General features: G+C 33.2%; 1 protein-coding gene across 1 annotated transcript in view; it reads right to left on the bottom strand.

Annotated features, from left to right (window-relative positions):
- Positions 1-21,792, bottom strand: part of LOC149412079 (patj homolog) — a 96,578-nt gene that overhangs the window by 61,103 nt on the left and 13,683 nt on the right. Inside the window, exon 2 of the mRNA XM_089646379.1 lies at positions 4,362-4,496. Within this exon, the coding sequence (XP_089502505.1) occupies positions 4,362-4,496 (135 nt within the window). The remainder of the gene's footprint in view (positions 1-4,361; positions 4,497-21,792) is intronic.

Raw genomic sequence — 21,792 nt, 5'->3', positions numbered from 1 at the left:
TCTCCCCAGGATTTCAGGAACAAATCCAAAGTAATGCCCGGTGTCAATCAAATGCTCGGCAATTGCCGATTTGTCAGGGTGGCCGAGTTTACAAGCTCTGAAGTGTTCTGAAATCCTTTTGGAGATAGTCCGCTCTGTCTGGCCTACATAGACCTTGTCACATCCGGAACAGCTGAGTTTATACACTCCATCTGTTTCCAGAGGAAACTTAGTCTTTGCAGACCTCAGTAAGTGCTGTATCTTTGTTGTTGTTCCGAAGACAGTCTTTATATTTTCCTTTCTCAATAGCCTGGCAATTCTGTCTGTCACATTGTGCACATAAGGCAGGAAGGCACAGCCTTTCGACTTTTGTTCAATTCTGTCTTCGTTTGGTGCAGATTTGGCTCTTATGATTTGCCTTAGAGCAGTTGTTTATTTAGGTAAAAGCTTGGATAAAATGATCTAAAGGCTTGAATGGAATTGAAAAAAAACACTTGAATAGAGCCTGGTAAATGATTTAATAGAAGTACGGGTGTAGTTAGCATAATAACATGTAATCAGTTTAAAGGTCTATTTATATGAAAACATTTCCGAAAAATTCACCGACACATTCATTTACACGGACCAAGCACATAATGATGTTTTAATCTATAATATTTTCAAATAATAACATTAAATCATTTAATACTGTTAGCTGATCAGATCTCTGCTTTTAAAATTAACCAACACATGTTCACAGGCTATGTCAAGTTCAAAACCTTTCAAATCAATGTTTTAAGAATTAAATTGATAGAAGAAAACTGTTAATCTTAACAAATGGTTTATTAATATGGTGAAAGAGGGCTTGGCTTGGACTGGAATAAATAAAGGCTTTGATGGAAAAGGTTAAACCTTGCTTGAAATCATTAAAAAAAAATTGTCCCTGTTTGGCCTCCCCTGGCGATGCAGCGCCTCACAGATGTTCACCGCAGGAAGGGTGCATGGGTTCGCTGCTTTGATGCGCCACTGAATAGCCTGGACGAGTCAGCGCTACCAGAGATCGGACAACACTTTTGTCCAGGCCGTTTCCCAGTGGCAGGGAGCGCCTCTACACCAGAGATGGTGAATTTCAGTCAAACCACCATAAAGTCCTAATGTGTTCATCAATAAACTCATTTTTTATTTATTTTTATTTTGGTTTTTTTATGTATTAACTTAAATGTACACTTTTATGGCAGGCAGAGCATTGCACACACCGCTTTGTGCAGTTGAAATAAACATTATTAATTTCCGATTTAATGTTCGGGTTAAATCTTCCCCACAGGAAAAACTAAACCCTTCCACACACTTTTCCACAAATGATCATCTAGTCAATCAACATTATGCAAGTGCAATATATAAGCAAAATACATACAAAACAATACAAGATCAACACGTCAACTCACCAGAGATAAAATGGGAAAATAATTCATATCAGAGGGTTCGGCTCGGAATTATTATTATTATAAATTAACAGCTCAAATGGATTGAAATAAAAGGTTGATTGAAAAGAGACAAAAGCTTTAAAGTACATAATATAATAAAAGCTCGTGTACATTCAGACAAAACCATGCGTAGAATCTTGTAACAGCTTTTTCCACTCAGGTAAAATTGCTTCGACAAAAAGGGTTCCTAAATTCAACTTAAATTATTGCGGAAATTTTTGTTTCCTCCATTTCGTATTAAAATAGGTCCAGAACGTTATTTCTCGCAACTTTCCAAGCTACATTACCTACAACGACAAGGCACCGGGTAATAATTGGTCATTATTTAGAGCGATGCGAAAAGGTTCTCAACCCCTTGGGGAATAAACCATTGGTCAAGGAAAGCCTAATTGGGCCTAAAATAACCCCCATTTTGGGTCTCACTAGTTTGCAATAGTTCAAAACTGAAACCTTAAGTAATGGCAACAACCGCAAGATTGTTTATTTGTTAAGTTTAGGAATTTATGTGATAATATTTCATAAGAACCACAATTAGCACTAAGCCTCTCCGTTTTTTAACTTTTCCTTATCTGTTGTGTGTATTTACTACACATTTCATCTAATAACTTTAATAACTCTATAAATATAATAATTTCTGGGTTCATATTTTAGTTAGTCCTCCGTTATACATTTATGCACTTTAGTTAAAAAATTAAATTTTACATAGTTTTCAAATTCAATTAAAAATCAGAGATTTTTGTAAAAAATCGGAAACAAATACACCAATACAATCAACCGTGTGACACTGCTACGCGAAGAGTGTGCGAGGAAATGACACGCTATTGATGTCCCGCTTTAGTTCGCTATGCGGGAACATGAGAAATCTACACGTCCGCAGTTGTATTTTGATTTAGACCATCGATCCTACGACCGCATAGCTGTGTGTGTGCTAGCCGCCAGCCTGTCGGTCGTGGACCGTCGTTAGATGTGGACCCCTCGAACGTTTTTTAGCATCTGCCGATGATTTTTTCATGTTTTCAGCAATTAAATTACAATTATTATTACTTTTGATATAAAATATAATAAACATAAGCGATTAGCTAAGAATATTCATATTTTTCCGATATTAGATCGCTTATTTTGAGATGTGTATTGACTACACAGTACCGGAATGTTTGGATTTTATCAGCACAGAAAGGGAAAGGTACGTGCAGTGTACGTGTGAATAAAGTTGTGTAATAATGTGTGTAATCATATATAGATATAAAAGTTTGATCTGTATTCTGTTTTATTTTTTTCTTCTGTCAGCTTAAAAGCAATGATTTTGTATTGATTACCGCAACATACCGATTTTTTAAAAGTGAAACATCAATATTGAGGCCTCCAAAGCTGGATGCTAGAAGGCATTAAAATGTTTCATAACATGTGTTAAAAAAACGGTAGCAAAAAACGAGAATAAAAATAAATAATGCTAGTACTCCACGATCCTATGAGACTGAAACGTATTATGATTACAAAGAAAATTCAAAGACATTTGAGCTTTTCCGCCAGTGTATTATTTCCACAAAATCAACCGCAACAAAATTTCATGAGTGCTAAAATTGAAGTGCTTTGATGACTACACAAGTATAAAGTTTACGAGTATTAGCGAAAATCTACTCAAAGCATATTTATATGGAAATTAAACACGCGACGAGGGATTGCTCCTGTCTATTGGAACCTCCGTATGAGCTTATACGAATGCAAAATGAATTTGATCGATTGAATTGCAAATGCTGATGCACGATAAAAGCCGTTTCAATCTTCCTATAGTGCCAAAAGATGCACGTTACAAGATAACTATGCAATAGTTTGCAAGCCTGTAAAAACTATTAAAAGAGTTTTTTAAATAAAAGCTCGTTTACAAATGCACACTGCATCAAAAACTTTTGACCTTGGGTTTTGTTTAAAGTTTTTATTTTATTAGAGTATTGAAATTATGGCAAGTCCTTGATCAATGGAAAATTAAATAAACGTTTATATACCATAGCATGTTTACTTTCGGTCTAAGTTTATAAAATCTTTGTAGCTGCTCTACTGAAAAATTTGTCACATGTGATATTTTATTAAGTTATATTCTTTAACTCTAGATAGCTAACGTTCGTCAAAACGACGAGCATCAATTGTGTTCATGTCATAATATTGAAACTGAAATGTTTTTTTGTTTCTTCATTTTTTGGGTCGAGTGTAAAATTATTAAATGCTTTTACTGTCTGGTATTTGTGGTGTCTTTGTGCAAAGCTTGTGTTTATCGACGGAGTTTTTTTATGTTTTGTATGTACGCACGTCTAACTGGTGTATTAATGTTAGTGTGTGTTTGTTGTTATGTTTTTTGGTAAAAAAATTTGTGTTAATAGTAATGTTTTATGTATATTTGGTGTATGTCTAGTACGTCAAACATGTTGAATATTTGGTCAACGTCAGTCGTTCTACGTTTTTTAAAATATTATCATTATGATAGTTTTCTGTTTTCTATATGACTGATAGGATATCCCTTTTTTCAAGAAAGATAAACATTCCTAAGTTACGAATAACTTGAAAATATTTGAAAATCTTCTTATAGCATCACAGGAAGCAAAATGTTGTTTGTGTTGTGATGGACGACTTGGCCAGCCGAGGAGTTGAACACACTACGCCTGGGTTGGACCCATACGCGATTTCAACTCATCCACCTAATGTCGGTATATAAATTCTTAACATAAGTTACTAAATATAAATTTAAATAAAAGTATTATTAAATAAACTCCCCAAGCAAATAAAAGTAATGACTGAATAAATTGTACTTTAAAAAACGTTCGTCAAAAAGTCTAATGGTTAGTTGATTGAGGTACAATAACAATGTTAGCTTTCTAAAGTTATTGTAGGAAATTGGCTGATTTATCCACTGTGGGTAGTACTCACCCTATCTGCCACCCCCCCGGGTAGGATGGTCTTTACCACCACGCCCGTGCTGCGTCCGCCGATGATGCCGAACGCCAGCCCGCTGCCATCGTTCTCCAGCTCGATAGCCTCTACCTGCGCCCAATCGCTGTTTACCTGCAAAAAACCAGATCAATCACGTTCATTAAAATTGTGCGCAACGGTAAAATATAAAGTTGACTGTTATAATTTGTGTGGTATCAGAGGATAACAGTTGCAGATAGATGTCATGTCGAAAGTTTCTGCCTTTAATTATTAGTATTTTGTTGAAGGAGATGGCCGAAGACGATGCAAGAAAACATTAGTATGTGGTAAAGAGACGAATGATCATCGCCCTTGAGGTGATTTTGCACAGAAACGGCGCTATAAAAGTCGTCAAAACCTAATTATAATTATTATTATAGAGGTTGTGAGGTCACGGCGTTTATTGAGTCAGTTTAGAATCAAGACTGTATGATACTGATTGGCTATTGACTGGGATAGGTACGTTGACGTGGCCAATTATATAGTAGCAAATGCGTTCGAGAATAGTCCTTCGAATAGGTAGATGCGCCATCTCTTTGATGTATAGTATGCTGGGATAGACGCTTACCTTATCGACCAAGCATACTTTTGTCTTGTTGAATAAAATAAAGATGGTTATATTTCACGCAATCTGATAGTATTATTGTCCCAGCGTCTGGACGATGTAGGCCCTCTGATTGGTCAAATTCATATTATGTGATTCGGATAAATTCTGCATTGGGGGTCTGCAGGCAAAAAATACCAATCTGCCCCTCAATTTTAAGCGACCGTAAGGTTCATTTCGGTTTGCAGGCGACTGGATACAAAAAAAAAATAAGACATTAAAAATTAAGACACGATTTCATACTTAAAAAGAATCGCCACATGTAATACGATATTTCTTCAAGAATATCGTTTCTCCTCATATAATTTTTGGATAATATCGAAGAAAATATGTTTTAGAAAGTTTATAATCCATTGGATTAATTAAATTACAGTGAAAATTATCCACAATTACGTGATTACGTTTGACGTTTGACGAAAAAAGCACGCGTTCATTCAATATGGCCGGCAATAGCTGGCCGACACAGAGCGCACCTCTGGCGGTGTAAAAACTAACCAAATAACTGGCGCGAATATTTAAATATGCAAAATTACTTGACCATTAAGCGTTTCATAAGAAGATTTCTTCTGGAAGTTTATTTAAACTTATCAATGGCATTTTTCATTATTATTTATAATTTTTTTGGCTTATTAATTATATCTGATTTTATATTGACATGTTTTATAATTTCTAAAATTTAAAAATTATTTATTTGCGATGCTTTAATCCTGATTGTTTATTTATATCTTAAGAAATAGGGTAAAAATACCGTTTGAAGAGAATATGTTCAATTTTTTTATTTAGTATTTCAACTTTCAATTTATTAGAATAACCGTTATTAAATGTTATTTGTCTTATGAATATATTGTTTTATGGTTTTATGCAATTTTTTTTTCAGGTCTTAAAATACTTTACACAGGATATGAAGCATCACAAATAAATAATTTCGAAATTTTAGAAATAAGAGAACATGTTTATAAAAGTAGATATAATTAACAAGATTTTTTTTATAAACTCTCTTTTAAATATTTTCCCACTTAACTGGTCTTTCATATTGTAATTCCTAATTCTTATAAACCCAGCCTACTCTTACCCCTCCCCCCTCCTTCCACTTCTTTTTTCCAATTGTAATCTATATTTAATTTTTTACTTCGGTGTATACTTCGTTCATGAAACATGTATTGGTTGTATATAATAAAGTGATGTTAAAAAAGTTATTTGTTTTTTAATAAAATAAAGTTTAATAGGATAACATTATTTTATCTATTTCCACTGTATATCAATGCATACGTACATAATAAAATGTAAACATTATATTTATTTATTAATTGGACAATTTGCATAGCGCCGCTTTTGTGAGATATCACCTCAGGGGCGCTATATTGTAATAATCTACCTTTATATATAGATTTTTACTCTCCTGATGAAGGTGTATATATATTCTAACTTTAAACTTTATTAGATACAGTAACAGTTTTAGGTAAAGAATTACCACCAGTTGGAGTAAAATTTACACCTTTTAATTAAACCGACTGTTAATCTCATCGCACAATTACCCTCCTTTTATCCATAAACACGGGTACAATTAATCAATATGTAATAATCTATTATTTCAGTCATCTTTGTTATAACTATCTTTAATTGTTGTGACAAACTATAACGATATTGATTCAACTTATAGACATTGACGGTTGTAACACATATTTAAGCACTGCAAGTCTCCTATGAGCAAATTATTTTAGGTACCATAACAGTTAATATCAGTGCCGTGCAAGAAGTGCCGCCCGCAGGGCCTAGCAGCAAAAACCCGCGGAGCGGGTTTTTAACTGCTAGTTTATGTTTATTGAGTTAACGTAACATATTCACACGACACTTAAATCAGAAGATATATAGGCGAATCACGCACGCGTGCGGCTAGCTCAGACCAGTACCCGACAGGGAATGGCGGCCACAGGAACTTCTACTCAATAGTTCAGTAGGGCGCTGCTTTCGTCCATATACCATAAAAGAAAAATAGTATTCTATGGCTACTGATGTTTCGCTATTCTAAGGCTATGCAGGTTGCAAGTATGAACGTTTCCAAAACTTTTAGTTATTAACGCTACATATATTTTGATAAAGAAAGTGACATTAGAGTATGGAAGTTGAAGATGATGGTGGTTTTATTTATTTTATTGACTGAGCCTAGCAAAGTCCTTTTTTGAGTCGACCATTTTAGATTTTGTCTTTGTAAATTTGTTTGTGCGTTGCGACTGTTGCAAGCTGACAATTACGAGTAATATCACCAGTATTAAAAGTCTACTGTTCACAGAACTACTAGATTATGATTACAGACAGAAGGTTGTCATAAAGAAATTACAAAGAATAAATACTGACGGTCCAATAACGGCGTCAATAACTCCCCCACATTCCTCTTCCCCATTTCCTTTACTTTTCCTATTACCTTCAGCCTCACATTGCAGCCTCATTTTGTATTTTGTCTCTGTTAATTTGTTTGTGCGTTGCGACTGTTGCAAACTGACAATTACGAGTAATCTCACCAGTCTAAAAAGAAAAGTCTACTGTTCACAGAACTACTCAACCGGCAACTCAACATTGGTCCCCCTACGTGGCCCTCGAAACCCAACAATATGTATAGTCGATACATTCGCACAAATAAGAATTATAAGATACTTAATTCGTTGTAAAGGAATATGAAAAGTTTCGGGTTTTTTTAATAGATGGTGTTTTATATTGATTGTGGCTAGGAGGGAAGATTGTAAATGGCTATTTATAATTTTAAAAGAAATTTGTGGTCATTTTCTAATTTGAAATATTCAGGGCGTTTCGTGTGGTCAGTGTGGACAATTCTATTTTTAGGATAATGTCCAAGTTAGTCTCTTTTGAACTGATTCGATCCCTTCATCACGTTTGATATTGAAGATAACTGAGGAATGCAGGTCAAGTAGTACCTATGTTATCGAGTGAGATAACAGAAGTTGACTGATGTGATATTGGATCAAGTACCAACGATAGATGAGAATGATAATCAAAGAAAATGTAGGTTTAATAAGATATAAATTTAAGTTAAATAATATATAATTGTCGTCTAATCAAAACTGTAAATTTAAATTATTTTTGATTAAATTTTCGCTTACGCCCTTTTTCATTTCCAAAGTCGATATGAAAGATAATAAGAGATGAAGTCAATAACTGATAATTGTAGCAAAAGATTATCGATAATTATGATATTTAATGATACATATGAATACGCGTTAACTGCGAATATCTGAATATCTACGTGCAACGATTACAGTTCATTGCTGCACATTTCTTCCTGTTGCTACGACGATAGTTTGAAAACTCGTCGATTATGGAAAGCATTCACTGTTATGTACCCAATGTTATTTTCGTCATTCGGTGTAGTGAAAAGTGCAGAGAAGAGTAATCCTACAGTTGAACGGAATCGCATTGGATATCGACACAAACGCTTTTATTGCATTAAAATAACAATTCTATTTTATTATGTTTACACTATTCGTTTATTATTTACAAACATTTTGTTTTCCAGAGAAATGTTCAATTTTATTCTTGTTTCAATTTTGTTTTCAGCTGGCAACCATTTTTATATATTTATTTTTATTTACACATTAAAATTAAAATTAATAAATTTATCCAAGACACTATCTATATTGCATTTATTTCTGCTAGAATCTTGAAATAATAAATAAAGATAGCTGCCAAAAAAATATGTGTTAAGAAAGTGAAGATAATGTTGGCAGCTCTAAGTCGAATTATGAAATAGATGTAAATTATGTAAGTTGATATATTCGAATAGAATTCGAAGAGTTCTTGGGTATAATTCTTAGATGCGACTGAATCTTTTTCTGTCTTTTCTGTTTCACGTTTTTATTTTGAGAGTCGATAATATTATTCGAATATTTTCCAAAAAAAATTATACCTACTTATCGAGACACAGTCCTTTATCTTGCTTATGACTGCGAATATTTTTTTGCAAAGAGAATTTGAATATTAGCAAAGTTTTTACTGGTTTACAGTGAGTTCTTTAAATCATATTATGCGTACAGCGTTTTTCCAATTTCACTAGAATTTTGCTATTTTAGTGTAGACTTACATTTTTTTTGATTTGCTGTATGCAAGTAATACATCTGTGTGAATACTGCGTTCGCATAAACTCTGATTGTAAAACCTATAAACCACAAAAATTTATTTTCGTAATTTTGTTGAATTTCATTAAAAACCATTTAAAAATATTAAAATTAATAATGCCACAACTTTTACTAGAAGCTCATTTCTTCTTTAAGCCAAGCTTTTATTTAAATTAAAAATCATCCGTGGATTTGTAAATCCCGGGACTGAGAAACCAGGATTAAAAAAAACGCTCCCATGGCATATAAAATATATGACTGTACTCGTGTTCAAATGTAAAGGAAATTGAATAGAGGAATTGAAAAGGCAGACTTACACGGATTTTCAAATTCAACCAAACCGCAAAGTTACCCAACAATATGCATTACGTTAGAATTCCGGTTAAGCTCTTTGAATTTGATGTCGGTTTAAACAATATTATTAAATTTTATAAAAGATTATATTATCCAGTTAAAAAGATAGAATAAATTCATAATAATCTGAAATCCTAGTTTAGTAAACTCAAATTCGCATCGAATTTAAAAGTCATATTGAAAATCGGAACTGATTGTGCAAAGAATTCAGAAAAGCGATACAGTATCAATATAATTGTTATTTTCAATATTGAAAGTGATCATTGAGTAAATTCAGACAAGCGACAAAGTAGGTACCTTCTTATATATAGGGTTTTTCAATAAGAGGTGTTATTTTGAATAGCCCGCTATTTCGGTAGATGTTACTTTTGAAGCTGTCATTTTTTGACATTTGACAAGTAGAAACTACGCCATTAATAAAAATGGAATGATACACGCGTCAACAATGCATTGAAATTATTAAAATTCACTTGATTGAATCAAATGCAAATCATCTTGAGTGATGAGGCCCATTTCCACCTCGGTGGCTTCGTCAACAAGCAAAATTGTCTAATCTGGGGATCAGAAAACCCAAGAGTTATTGTTGAAAAGCCCCTCTTTCCTCAACGTGTGACTGTTTGGTGCGGTTTATGGTCCGGCGCAGTCATTGGACCTTACTTTTTTGAAAATGAGGCTGGAGCAACAGTTACGGTGAATGGATTGCGCTATCGAGAGATGATTAATGATTTTTTATGGCCGAAATTAGATGGTATTGATCTGGACAACGTTTACTTTCAACAAAACGGCACAAGCAACTAAACCATTGATCTTTTACGATTGAATATCAAAACAACACCTCTTATTGGAAAACCCTGTATATGCATAACTTCTACAGTCCTTTTCACTAAGAGATCCTGTGCTGAAAAAAACTAGGTTTTATATGTTTTAGAGGGTTTTAAGCGACTTTTATGGATTGGGTGGGGTTTTATTAAATACTACTAAACATAGTAATTTTTTTGTTTATATTAATTTATTTTTATTTATTTATTTATTAATCTTAAGTTAGCTCACATCTTCGTGTGTGCTAATAGTTTTATAAACATATAAACATGTAAATTGTTTGGCAAACATAATCTTTCTTTAAATATTTCACCAGTCACAAAAAAAAGAAACATTAATAATTGAGATAGACATATTTTCTTAATTCATTTTTGAACTTATTAATATTTTCTATCACAGCAATTTCCTTCGGGATTTTGTTATAGAGTTGAACGGCCTGGTACATCAGAGATTTTTGGGTGCTTGTTTTTTTTCTTGTTGGCAATCTAATTTGCTTAGAATTTCTCGTCCCGTGTCCGTGTATCTCGTTATTGTAATTTATTTTTCTTTTCAGTTCCTTAGACATCATCCCTATGTTAATTTTATGTATAAAAATAAGTATATACATACTATTTATATGCATAGCTACTACGGTTACTCTCAATATGAGGTCCTGTACTGAAGAGAACTATGTTTTGGATGGAGGGTTATTAGTGACTTCTATGTTTTGGATTGGGTTTTATTAGAAACTTCCATGACGATGTTTTTAAAATACTAGTCAGTTATTTTTCCGATAATTCCTTAATTCAACATTTGACGTTCTTAACGTAGTAATTATTTGTTTAAATTTGTTTCATACAAGTTTGTTATATAACTTTACATTTAGCGCACAAGTGATTTTCTCAAAAAGGCACTATACAATTTATCCAATAAGTATTATTATTTAAAGCAAAAAAAATTAATCGTCTTTGTTAAAAGGAGTATAACACTCTATTTAAACATTGATTGGCTCTGGTTTTATAATTTTTTGATATCTGTATTCTATAATTCTGTAATTAAAATATGTATTTCTTTTGTTTAGGTTTTTTACAGATTTTTTTAATAAGTTTATTAATGGTGTTCATTCGAGAGACAAAAATCTCAAGTCTTAACATTATTATATTACAAATAAAATTAGCTATTTTTCCCTTTGAAAGACTAATATTATATAAATATTTTCAGCTTTACAAATTTTATAATTATAATATACCGTCATTCTTTACGGATCTGCGCTAGTAAAGCAGGAAAGTGAAATTCTATTCACAGACAAGAATAGGAAAACTGCATATTTATCCACTTCCCGGGAAATGAAAAATTCTCTCTCCCCCAGCTCACCGTGTAAGTAAAAATGGAGATGGAAATGGAGAAAACGCTGAAGCGGAATAGACGATATCCTTTACTGGTTAACTAAAGTATCTGCACTGGGATAGTTGTATTAAAAAAACTTACAAATGATAAATATACGTACAAGAAAAAAATAATAAAATAAAATAAAATTCCTGTGAAACACTACTACTATAATCATATATTTTATTAATATTTGCAAAGAACAAAAACCTAAATACTTTTTGATGGAGATACTAAGATTTTGAAACACTTTATTAAAAAATGTTTATCATTTTATTTACTTACATAATTTAATATTGTTATCAATTTTAGTTTGCTTTGTAATAAGATTTAATAGTACTACATAAAATACTTCATTACCAAATTGACTGTCCTGAGTTACTCCAATTAATCAGCATCCACATACCCAAAAGATCTTGCCGAAATTTACTACCCTTTTATTTTTACAACACAAGGACACTGTCTTATCAAAATTCCCCAATTCCATGACTTCACAGTCTCGGAAATAAATACTCTGATCTGGGAGATATATTTCATCTTAAAAATAATCAATATAAATATTGTTTATTTCAATTCTTTTATAGATCGAGACACAAATAGACATCTATAATTTCCGCAATATATATATTTTTATTTTTATTTTGAATATCTATTTATGTGAGACTTCTTATCATTTATACTAATGTATCTAATTTTATTATATGCTTTTGTTGTAACATTTAATATTTTTTCTTTTTTCGTTGTATTATGTTTCCTTTATTGTTTTAATTTTGTAGAATCTATAATAACTGTGATACTCTACTATTAAACTTTGTGGTGTGTAAAAGCCCATTAGGGCGTGTAATAATAATAAATAAATAGTAATGATATAACACACTCTGTAGGTATTACAAACGTATTAAAAAACATGTTTACGTAAAATTTTACTATTTTATAGTTTTAATCTTGTTCTCTCTCTTTCTTGTGTTTGACATTTTATTTTTGAGATTTCTATTTATTCTTCTAGGAATATATATCTATTTTTATAGTAGCTCCAGACAGGAGGAGAAAATAATTTACCTCGGGACTTTTGTCTTCATTGGGGATGCTTGTGGAGAGTATTTACAAGGAGAGGAAGTTCAGGGAAGTAAATGGTGGGTAAGAATCTGAGGGCTGTAGGTCCAGGAGTAACGGACGTACGAATCCATCCCTCTCACTACAATGCAAGGTGATGGGTTGACAGAGTCCATCTGGAGAAGACAAGAGGTCTCCCTCAGCCAGTATCAACCGGTCCGGCCCGCAACGCAGTAATTCACAGACGCATCCGTCGCCAAGACCTAGAAAAACCTCACCTCATGAACGGTATGGGCACTACCTGGACTTGGGACAACCTATGGCAGAGGTGTTGTTTATCCTATTAATGGTTCCCAAACCCGCCTCCCAGATCAAAAAATAATTGACACACTTCATTATACACACTATAAAATTTATTATTGCATAAGGGTAAAATTAATGGGCACATTTCATTATACACAGTATACACACTATAGCCTCTAATATTCCATGAGGGGAAAATTAATTGGTACACTTCATTATACACACTTTAGCATTTATTATTGCATGAGGAAAAAATTAATTAACACACTTCATTATACACACTATTGAATTTATTATTGCACAAGGGGGAAATAAATTGGCACACTTCATTATACACACTATTGCATTTATTATTGCATGAGTGAAAAATGGTTATTAGGTTTGCAATTAGATCATTATTTTTCGTGTATTTCATTTTATTTTTCTTTCATTCCGGAGTGGAGGACACCAGTATGTTTTGTATCCAATCGCTTCCCAATCTTGCTCTAACACGTTGACTCTGGTGGATCAAAACAAAATAAAAACAGCGGTGATGGGTACAAATAATTCCTGTATGAAATTGTTAAGTGTAAAAAAAAATATTTATATATATATATACATATATCGTAATTGCGTTATAGCGAACCGTCTCGACAGCTGTCCAAATTCGAACGGCAATGATGCGTGTTTTATACATAAGTATACTAATAACTCACTTAAACCTTATCCGATTGTGTTCATTTTTTACTCAAATTGTGGCTAAATATTTAATAAAACATTTTGTTAAATGAAATTTTTCTCAACGAAATATCTGTTTTTGAAAGTACTGGGTCGTATGCTGATCCGTTAATATGTAGGTAATTTTTCATAAAATTTAAATACATACTGTGTTATAGAAGAGATGGTTTCAAAAAAGTTGAAGCAGAGCTTTACTTGGTGTGTATAAAAAATATCGAAATCTTTATCTTTCGGAATGACTTTATTGAGTAAAACCTCAAATTGTAATATTTAAATATTGAAGACAATATTAGTGATTTCTAAACGAAAATCTGAAACAGAAAAATCAGAAAAGGAAACGGTCACATCTGGGACTCGAACCCAGGACCCTTGTCTTTCCGTGACAGTGCTCTACCAACAGAGCTAATGGGACCCTATTCCCCTCGGTCATTTTTAACTGTATCATACTTCGAATAAGAACTACTAACATTGTCTTCATTTTTTCACCGCACATTTTTATTGGCAACTATCTTTATGTATGATCGCAAGATTCAACCCGAACTAAATGCAATCCAGACAGCGTCTTTTTAGATAAATCTATCTTATTTTTTATTTTTAATGTGCGACATCTGTTGACTTTTCTGCAAGTCTAGAATGAATATTTATTTTTTCAATATATATTTAATATCGAAATCGTTCCATCGATATCAACAACGCAAATACTAGAGAAATTTATATTCAAAATAAACGTTCGCAAAATACCACAAAAAAATTACAGCGAAAACAAAAACATTCCCAGTACGACAATAATGCTCTATATACCCGATATCAATGTTCCAACCCGCTGATACAAAAAATATTTATCTGTGTATACCAAGAAGGCAGCAAATACACGGGTAAGTCGAACTTGTAAGGTTTAAGCCCCACTTACTAAATTACAAAGAAATACAGGAAATCCAGGAGGGAATGAAACCGTGTAAGGCTGACTTATGTTGCTATTGTTTATTAACTGGTGGTATTTGGCTGTATTTTACTAATCGAAGTGTGTATTAACTTGTTGTATTTGGCTATGTTTTACTAATCAAAGCATTTTATTAACTGGTTGTATTTGGTTTTATTTTAATAATCTAAGTATGTTTATTAACTGGTTGTATTTGGCTATATTTTAATAATCGAAGTATGTTTATTAACTAGTTGTATTTGGCTGTATTTTACTAATCGAAATATTTCACTAAAGTGTGTATTAACAGGTTGTACTTGGCTTTATTTTATTAATGGAATTATGTTTAATAACTGATTGTATTTGACTATATTTTACTAAGTGTAGTAGCCATACTTCCGCAGGTAAAGAAATCTTAGAAATTTCGTACTCCAAACTACTCGCAAACTTTCTTTAACATGGGGGACTATTTTGTCTGGTGTAGACTCCAAATTACTAAGGACATTATCGAATAAAAGCATGAGAACCCGGGTATCTCTCAACAAATTCCAGCAGTGATAAAATGAACTAAAAATTTAGTTCTTAGCAAATCAATAAGATTCAAATAGACACTCATGTCCACCCGAAACGGATACATAATTATTAATTATGAATTTGCACTTTTTTAAATGAATTATCAGAAATATATTTATGAGCGACACTAAAAAGTTATTTTATTTATTTTGACGTATAATCTCCGCAACATTTTGAAGCTCGTATTTCTCTGCGTATAATTGTAAGCCTTTGCATAAGACATACAGCCTCACTCAAGAAAAAACACTTCACCTTGGTTTAACTGTGTTTTTGTTACACCAGTGTATGAAGACCGTGAAAGTTAAGATTCGGGTTGGTATCAATAATAAAAATATCTTTAACTCTGTTTTTTTTTTTAATTTGACAACAATGATTTTTTGCGACTTCACGCATACGTATTAAAATATTCTTCACGCGCCAAAGCTGCGGTTGATAGCTGTTTTTATGTCTATTGAAATATCTTCACAGATCGTGTTTTCTTCATAAAATCATCTATTTATTATAATTTTCGTGTTTTAAAAAAATATTCATAACTTATTTGTATTATTTCTTGTCAGCTTTCGATAAGTAAGTGTACAATAATAGCATTTGTAAAATCTACTTTCATGTTATGTCATAATGATAGGTTAATAAAGTTATACCATCATTCAAATTGAAATTTATGGTCTATCTTTTACAAGAACTTCTTCAAGGTGATGTTTTTTTGTGAGATAAATGCCTAATACACGCATTGGTAACCATGTATCGAAGAAATAAATAAATTTCTATAGGTATTAACGTAAAATAAAGATACATTTCATATAAAATCCGTTAAAATGTATGAAAGTAAACCAAGGCACATCTCACGCCGTAACGAGGCGCTAGTGTAGTGTTGCGAGGCTGAAGGTAGTGAGTAGAGGAAGGAGATAAGAAAGAGGAAGGCGGAGAAGTAAATAACACGGCTTAAACCAATTCAAGCAACATTTCAATTCTGAATGGTGGTCTTACACCTACCTATATTTATATAATATTTTTAACAGACAATTATTTTTATTGTCATTTTCAAAATTGAGACTGATTTATTGAGGATTCCTACTATTCGTGAATTCACGTGAATATCACGGGCCTGCTCTAGGTATAAATACTAATATTCAAAACGTGAACTTGTCGGTAGGAACAAAATACTAGGGGCACAGAAGTGGCATACGGATGATTTTTTTGAATTTCCTCATTAAGGCGATGCCATACGTAGTAATGCAAAATCATGTGTTTTTGGTTTGAAAATTTGGTCGCCTAGAAATGTTTCAGATGCTTTAATTAAATACTGCTAGTAGAATACATCTTGGCCTTTGAAATAAACGAGTATTTTTTAGATAAGTCTTTTTATAAGCCCAGAAAAAAATAATGTATAAGGCTTATGAAAACTGCTTTAAAGTTCAAAATCTCCTACTTACGAACCAATTTTCGTTTATGATTTTATTGTATAATGTGGCAAATTAAGTTATTTATAAAATGATCGAAAAAAAAAATATTTATGCCTGAACATCCACAAAATAAAATAAAAGGCACTTTTTGGCCATATTTTTTTCTGCATAAATCAAAACAGGCGGATTGTGTTAAGCGGGAATTTAAACCTTATCGCCATCTACGTAAGGGTTGTTATTGATAGCGGCTCAATTTAAAATATTACACGACGTAGTGCATCGCCTTAACTAATGTCAAATTATACATAAAATAAATAAACATCAACACGTTAACATGCCGACAAGAACCAAATACCAGAAGCTCAGAAATATGATTAGGTATTTCCATTTGGTTATTATTAAATACATCTATAACTTCTCCAGCGATTTTTGGCATATTATGCCAAGTTTGCAAGACGTTTTGAACGAACGCTTGCCTCAATTTGCCAAATTTATAGAACCTAAAAATATGGGATAAACGATAAAATCTACGCGGATTCAACAATTACATATGTTTTTGTATTAATATTTTGAGGAATGGTATTAATTAAATAATATGGTAAATGCATCGCTCGAGTGAATAATAACTAAATTAAAGTACCCGGTAGCAATAATTGTTCAGTGATGTACAGTAGTTAAACATCAAGTAACGAGGAAACACTTTTTTTTTATTTTCACGGACTTGCGCTAGTTTCACATAATGTTCACTAGATACTTTATTCCTGCTTGCATAAATAACAGATTTCTCAATTTGTGGTTATCTTATCTTATATATTATATTGTATCTTATACTCGTAGTTTCACCTCTGATCACTTACCACGATCCTTGGAGATTTTCTCTGTGGCTCTATTCGAAGGTAACTTTATTCTTCTCACGGAACCGAATTTTTGATCACGAACACCCTTCTTCGTTCGGTGTTTTATTTCCTGCCGAATCCACTATTCATATTTCATGATCCTAATTCAATATTTACAATCATCTGAGGGAATCCACCCGCGAATGTGAAGATCCGGTAAATACTTGATAATATTTCTTGACGTCATAAGAATACGTGATGGGTACAGGAAAAATAGTTGGTTGTGAAGTTATATCATAGTTTATATGATATAAGTGGACCCGCAAAGCGTCGTTATTTCTAATGTCTTTCTCGGGCGTCTCTGACTTCCTCCACCATTCACTGCTGTATATCACAATGTTACTGTTAAAAAACTACATTACATCTACTTTAATTCGACTCCACATCTCATTCCGATTCCGAATCGTGTCTTCGTTCCTCGATTTCTCCTTCCAGTCAAATCATTCTTTAAACATTTATGGTGCTAATAAGAACAAACCTGGAAATTTTCAGCGATATCGGTAGACTACATTTCGAGTTTGCGAGCACAAACATAAACAAGCTATTTTTAACAATTATTTTTGCAAGCAATAATTATTCGCCTGAAACACTCATCCACATTGAAAAATCTCCTGATAAAAGATACATGACGCCAACGGGACACGAACCCGTGTCCCTTCGATTTCCGGTCGACAGCTCTGACCACTGAGCTATGGCGGCTTATCTCTTACCCGCGAAATTATTCAATATATACTAGTGTTTCATTCAACAATTACTGCTTGTTACATTTTTTTTTACCTGAGAACAACCAACTTTATTTTATATGAGAAAGGCATTGTAAGTGCTAACTCTCTCACTAGATGGTGTTGAGACAAATTGTCTACATTTTTAGGTGAAATACTTGAACTTGTCAAATATTAATTATTATTTTTTTTGATAAATTAATGTTTTTAAGACAAGATTTTATTTATGCATAGCACAAAGGATAATAAGGTTTCTGGTTAGTTTTTTTGCTAATTACTGTGCCTTAATTGCGGTATTGCCAAATTATTACTGCTCTTGATATCTGTCCGGGAAATGAACATGTCTTCCGGATCGAGTTGTCATTTTTGTTATTGGAGGCTGTGTGACGGTTCCTCTTGATGGAATTTCTTCTGTGCTTTGAAAGAATGCAGGTTTCAACTTGTCTATTAGCTTAAGGGTGATATGCGGTAGTCGTGATGAGAGATGATGTGTGACGGATATTGAATTCCCCGGATGCGGGCGGTGGTTTGCTGGTCGTGCGTGAGTCGGTGGGTCGACGTCGGACGCTGTTGACCGGACTCGATGATGGTCAGGCGCTGGGGAAGAACGTGGTTCTTCACTCCGGTGCTGACAGGAGGCCGAAGGTACGGTGGACCTTGTAGGCGGTTGAGCGGGAGGTGTTTAGACCAGTGAGGATGTCGCGTAACCTCGTGGTGGTCGTGGTGCTTGGATGAAGCGCTGGTCCGATTGCAGGAGCCAGGGCGTTCAGATCCGATGTAGCGCTGGCCTGGTACGACGGCCGGGGCCAGGGCGCTACAGTGATGTCCCGATGAGTCCATGAATATCGTCCTTCGCGCGATGAAGCTGCGCGGGTTGTTATTTGCGTTTCTCTCAAATTGTTGACGCTTAAGTTGAAGATGTGTAAGAAGTCTGCTCCTTTATGGTTTATGGTTTTTGTACCGTATGTTTTTATATGTTTCCCACTGGCACTGTATAATGTGAATACCCGCGAAATTATTCAATATATACTAGTGTTTCATTCAACAATTACTGCTTGTTACATTTTTCACCTGAAAACAACCAACTTTATTTTATATGAGAAAGGCATTGTAAGTGCTAACTCTCTCACTAGATGGCGTCGAGACAAATTGTCTACATTTTTAGGTGAAATACTTGAACTTGTCAAATATTAATTATTATTTTTTTTGGTAAACTAATGTTTTTAAGACAAGATTTTTTTATGCATAGCACAAAGGGTAACAATTATTTTTACAGGCAATAAACTTATTATAAACCTTATTGCTTGTAAAAATAATTGTTACCCTTTGTGCTATGCATAAAAAAATCTTGTCTTAAAAACATTAGTTTACCAAAAAAAATAATAAGCTTTTTTTATGTACAATATTAGATAAGATAAGATTGAATTATTGCGACAGAAAAGACAGACAAGACCAAAGAAGACAGTATAGCTATGTCTGTGAGTTATAGTGATTTGTCATAAATGTGCCCTGATTACGGACACTGTAATTGTTTAGTTGTTTTTGGTTAACTGGAGGATAGAATGGATAACATAAATGAGACACTTAACTTTTTTGGAACAAGTATAAAAGTTTATTGACACCGTACAACAATGTATTCCCAATAAGTATTTTCCTCCCAACGGATTGAGATGTTCCTTTTAAAGAAGTTAAATGCAGAAGAGATAGACAATGACGTTACGATGCGTTTTATTAATCTCAGTCTGTTGGAGGGAGAATAATGATAACCTGCCATCTGTCCCAAAAAGCCCAAACCATCTGAACCACAACCAAACTCAGGTTCAACCTCTGGTTTGGATCTTTACTTAATTTCAAAAGTAATACTGTCCGAAACGTTGGCTAAAAAGAACGTAGCGTAACATGGCATAATACCCCAAAAATAAATCACTATAGATAATACTTTTGGCCGTGAAAATCTCAAATTGTACCTACCTCTGTAAGGTTCGTGAAATACGGTAATCCAAAAATTGGAAAAAAAATAAACATCTTATTTCATTTTTCGGTACATCGGTGTCATTATTCACTTTATTTTTTAAATTTTCCCAGATTAATGACTATGGGAACCTGACGACAAAGTAGGTACAAAATTAGTTGATTTTAGTTATATTTCTATATTATATGAAATGCGAATTTATTTTCCTTTATGTTTTTGAAAGGTAAATTTCCTACTCTCCCTAGAAATAATTGTTTTTGAAAAGTTTATAAAATATGTGAGGCTAATATTTTTAAAATATTTCAACTTTTAAAATCGTTCAATTATAATATCCCATGATTTTTACGGGCACACGCTAGCAATTATATCAAAAATGACCGTGATTTTGTTATTATTATTAGCTTATGATGATTACAATAGTAAATATATCTACGTTTAGCTGTCCTGTTAACGCGAGGTGGAACGAAGAATGTTGGGGTAGGGGTTTGGATTGGGAGATATTGGGGAAGTTTGTCAGGGTTTGGGAGATATTAGGGGTATAAAGTGGGAGTTGGGAGAACTGATGGTGTAGAACGCGGGGCAACAGAGTGGTGAAGTAATAAATCAACGAGGAATCCTGAAAATACTCGCTTCAATTTTAAAAGCCGTTTTCAACATCTGTTGTTGAACATTTTGTGTGGAAATTATACAGTCCCGAAGCGAGTTCGCAAAAGAGGTGACCACTCAATTACTGGTATTGAGTAAGGGTAGGCAATCGTTCGCACGATTTCATGTTTCACGAGGGGTTCACGGACATATGTACATGTATACCTAATCGGTTTTCTCAAAAACTAATTTCCGATTCGTTACCAATTCCGCATGACCTCGTTCTTGTCGAAGGTTTGAAAAGCAAGTGCTAAAAATAGCAAGGTTACGTTTCGTTCGTAATATTTTGTGTGAAATTTCAAATAGCTTAGGTAATCTTTCAAAGTAAAAAATCAAGTTCTGTGAAAGTCTTTTTCAAGATTTGTTACTATCCAAGTACTGTGAAACAACCTGCCAATGATGAAAAAATAACAGAACTTTTACAGAACAAACATCAAAATTAGAAAAAAAATAATAAATTTTAAATTTCACATCCTTATCTAAATATTCCTTTTAAACTCTTTACTTTTTCCAATGCTTAATTTTTTTATTGCTGGAACATTATCAAAAAACTTTCCTCTTAATCGCACTTCTAACCATAATAATCCAAGTTTTTCAATATCGTAAATAATAATCGGTTTACATAGGAAAACAACACAATCATTACAAATACCCCAAAACTTATATCCATCCATAGGTAATAAAAATGACAAAAGCCATCTATTTCTTTTATTAAGGCCCCCTCAGACGGCATCAATGTGAACTTAGAGATCTTCATCTCCTCGTCTCTAGCAGGCTGGTATATTATCGGAATAACAAAGTAAAGTGCTTCGGAAGCGGAAATCATTACTCCGGCGGCGCTTGCCCGAAGCTCAGGTAGGCTCCACTGAAACCTACCCCTAGCAGTAACTTGCTAACCATAGCTATATCTATCTGGC

This window comes from Hesperophylax consimilis, chromosome 24 (genome assembly GCF_061612785.1).
Source record: "Hesperophylax consimilis isolate HC1 chromosome 24, BYU_Hcon_1.0, whole genome shotgun sequence".
Taxonomy (NCBI): Eukaryota; Metazoa; Arthropoda; class Insecta; order Trichoptera; family Limnephilidae; genus Hesperophylax; species Hesperophylax consimilis.
Note: the sequence above shows the minus strand (reverse complement) of the source record. Positions and strands in the feature narration are given on the sequence as shown.